The sequence below is a fragment of the Loa loa genome (assembly GCF_000183805.2).
Source record: "Loa loa unplaced genomic scaffold supercont3.432, whole genome shotgun sequence".
Taxonomy (NCBI): domain Eukaryota; kingdom Metazoa; phylum Nematoda; class Chromadorea; order Rhabditida; family Onchocercidae; genus Loa; species Loa loa.
Window position 1 is genome coordinate 25,152 of NW_018108612.1, and position 4,232 is coordinate 29,383.

A 4,232-nucleotide genomic window follows, 5' to 3' on the forward strand; every position below is an offset into this window, starting at 1 on the left:
AAACTAAACGTTTTTCCTTTTTTTTTTTTTTTTTTGGAAAATGTTATTGAAATTCAATTTTCTTTATTAAAGTTAAACACTACAATAGTGGAGTATTTTTTATAAAATTTTAATCGAAAAATAACAATATCCAAAATGTAATTGTTAAAACGACAAAAGTGAATATGAATTTGCATATTTGCTCAATAAATTTTTTACTTATTGATTTAAAAATCGAAAAATAATAATATCAGAAATAAAATTGTTAAAATGAAAAATTGAATATGAATTTGTTTAATTGTTAAATAGATTTTTTACTTATTAATTAAAAAGGAAAAAAAACAAAAACACATTTCTTATGTTATGAAATTTTTTATTAAAATGTAAAAAAAAAGAAATAAATTTAAAAAAAATATCACAATGTTCCATCATCGGTATTAACACTTGTAATTGGTGACAAAATTGCAATCATTTGATCCATTTCATTCAATAATTCCAATTTTAAATTTCCCTTAAATTTTAATTATGATTAACAATTTGAAACAAACAATGATGACAGTTTGAATTAATTCCTTTTAACTGACTCATTTAAATTGTCCATTTTACAAGGAGAAAAAAAAGAGGAAAATAATTTTTTAGCATTTGAATTTTTTTTCCATTCATATCAAATTTTATTTAAAAAAAAAAAAAAAAAATTAAAAACGACAACATTGAATGAATAAGCGAAACAAACCGTACATTATAAGATTCTGATTGGAACCAAGTGATATTAACATCTTCACCGGAACGTAACCATGTTACGATACCTAAAACGGAATGAAGAAATACAGTATGAATTGAAGTGTCGTAAGATTAATAATTTAAACAATGACAGTAATATTAATGACTTCAAATATTGGAAAAAATATGGATGGATCAATCAAAAAATGCATAAAAAAAGAGAAAATAAAAAAAATGGATGAAAAAAAGAGAAAATAATTTCAATACTAATACTGTAGTGAATTTTTAGGATAACGGTATACGGTAAATGCACAGTACGCAATATCATAATTTTCAAATGAGAAGTAAACATATTATTGTTGTTATTATACTAAATAATTTTAGTAAATGTTAATTCTTTCTTGCTTATGAAATTATTAATTTTTTTAGTTACTATAATTTTCCTAATTAATTAATTTCCATTTCCATCAGTAATGAGAAGCATTGCCATCAATGTCATCATATTGTGTGAAAGTAAATTAGTTTTAATAATATAATATTTTCTTAGTTACCATAATTGTCCTAATTAATTAATTTCCAAAGTAATGAGAAGCATCGTCATCATTGTCATCAAATTGTGTAAAAGTAAATTAGTTTTAATAATATATAATAATATTATTATATTTCGGATTAGTTTTTTTTTGCTATAAGTTTGTAATTACTGTAGAAGTAAGTTACTTATAATAATAATATTATATTTTCAAGATTTTTATTAATTTATTCTCAAATAATTTGTAAAATAATTATTGTTGTATTATTAATTTGATAACATTGTAGTAAAAATTATTGCTTTAAAAAAATTTATTAATTTTTTTTTTTTCTTCTCCTTTCATTGATTATATATGTGGTAGAAAAGTAGAATGCATTTCTTATTGAAAATTATTAGTCCCGTTATACTAATATAACAGTATTGTTGTTATTGTTGTTGTTATTATTGATGACGATGATAAGACGATATGACATGCGACAATTTTTATGATTTTCAATTGGAATGATCGAACTTCTTCAACTCTCTTCCTCTTATCTCTTGAACTTTTCACCTATGACATATATTGCTACATACGTTATGTATGCCCTTGGATTTTGTTTCATTCAATTGAAGGTCATTTTTATGCATGAATTTCTAATAAAAATGCTTAAAATGTATAAAATTAATATTTTTTATATATATTAGTGCAAAAAAAAAGAAAACTTTGCTTTTATTTTATTGAAATTTTGCAATTTTAAACTTTCAAAGTGTTTTTTTTTAACTGAAATTATAGAAAAAAAACTTGACTTTAATAAAAAAAAGACAAAAAATTAAAAATTTTTTTGTGAAGAAATTTTGAAAATATTCAATTTCAGAAAAGAAGAATCAAAAAGTGATAGGAAGAAGTTTTTTTTTTTTTGATATGTTTAAATTTTCTCATGATCATATTTTCTGTGGAATAATTTTATTATCAATGAAATGAATCAGAAAAATATTTGACTTTTAATTTAATTCGTTGATATATTCCATTGCAAATTTCATTTTTTTTTTTTTTCAGAAATGAAAAAAAGTGCATAAATGCAGATTTAACTTAATCACAACCATTTTTGTAAGTTAGTAAAGAAGTTGACAAATTAAAAAAGAAAAAGTAAAGAAGTCATTATGACAAAACTAGTAATAAAATTACTTTGAAAAAAAAAATTTATTTGTTAAAAATTGAAAATTGCAAAGTCACAAATTTTCAAAACTTCAAAAACTTTCAATCCGTTTACATTTCAATTTCCAAAATATGCTGCCAAAATGTTTCCACTTAATTACTTCAATTAACTTCACTTTTGAAATTGCAACCATTTTCAAATTATTAACTGCTACCAGATTTTAACATCAATTCTCGCATTCTCAACCAGTAGTATACAATTGGTAATTTCTTAATTAATGTAAATTTTAATTAACATTAATTTTTTTCACACTACAATGCATTAGAAAAGTTACAATCCATAAGACAACAATAAAATGACAATGCAAAATTAAGAAAGGTATGATAAGGTATATAATTGTTTTACGACCAGGTGAAGATTTTTTAAGAAAAAAAAAAAACACTTACAAAAACTCAAAACGCATTTTTAAAAAAAAAAACCTTTCTTAATTTACAAAAAAATGGAAGAAAAAAGCATTTCACTCATTGCATAGATGATTTCATTTTTCATTGTCTTATTCATTTCTTTCTTTTTTTTTTAAATCAATTTTAAAAAATTATTATGATGGAAGTAAGAAAGTAATTTGTAGTAATGTCAAGAACATTCTTTTAAGTACCTCATTTAAAAAAAAAAAAAAAATTTTAGAATTATTTCAATCCCACTTAACCCATCTTCATTTCTCTTTATTATTTAACGAATGATATTACTCGTTTTTGTCACAGGGAAAAAAAAAAAGAAGATTTAAAATTTGAGACTTTCCACGAAAATACCATAATATTAAAATTTATTAAGTGCTAAAATAAAATGAATTATTAAATTTAACTTATTTTTACGCAAAGAAATAAAATTTAAAAAAAAATGATAAAATTGATTAATTAATTAACCTTTTGGATCTTTTGGTATACCACATAATTGTTGAGTTTTTCCATTATCAGTGGAATAATTGAGTAATGGATAACGATTTGGTGGATATGTTAATCTGATATGTGCTGCAGCTAATTGTACCAGTAATAATATCCATATCATTACTCCTCTGAAAAAATAAAAAAAAATTAATAATAATTTGAATATTTTAATGAATAAAAGAAAATTAGAAAATAAATTACAACGATAATATTTGAAATATGAAAAAAAAATATTAGAAGCAATAATGATGAGTAATTAAAAAGAAATTAATTAATAAATTCTTTTTTTCCTTTATTCAATTACATTTAGTAAGTATTAAGGAAAGGAAAGAAAAAAAAAAAGCGATGAAAATATCAAAATATCAAACAATTCTATTTTAAGTTATTCGATTAAAACCGTATATATTAATGATAATAGCATTACCGAAATTTTTATTAATGACTTCATTTACAATCATAACTAATCATTATTTTTCATTATCAAATCAAATCAAATTCTTTGCATATCTAATAAAAAATGAAAAATTTTTAAAAATTATTACAGTAGGCAATTTAATCTTTAACTGAAAGTATATTGTAAAATCATATCAATAAAATGATAATACCATTTATTGTCTATGTTTTTATCATTGAAAAATTACTTGGTTTTGAATATATTATTCAATGAAATCATCCATATTTCAATGATAATTACCAATTAACAAAAAGGTAAATTTTACAAATAATTTTTGGATGACCGGGTGAAAGGTTAAATGTCTTTGAAGTATATCCAAACAAAACGAATGATGCATATGTCTTTCCTTTTTTTTTTTTCTTCATATTCCATTGCGGTCATTTGAAGGTCAACAATTCCTCATATTTTCACTCAATAACATCAAAATTACTCGATTATTTTGAGTTTTCCATATTATTTTTCGTCACCTT

The 4,232-nt window shown here is 21.5% G+C and overlaps 1 protein-coding gene across 1 annotated transcript; it reads right to left on the bottom strand.

Annotated features, from left to right (window-relative positions):
* Positions 1–394: 394 nt before the first annotated feature.
* Positions 395–3,429, bottom strand: LOAG_13130 (hypothetical protein; the record flags this gene model as incomplete). The annotated part of the gene is made up of 3 exons (XM_003148642.1): positions 395–490; positions 718–785; positions 3,288–3,429. The coding sequence occupies 3 exons, from the start codon at positions 3,427–3,429 to the stop codon at positions 395–397; spliced, it is 306 nt and encodes a 101-aa protein (XP_003148690.1).
* Between the last annotated feature and the right edge of the window lie 803 nt (positions 3,430–4,232).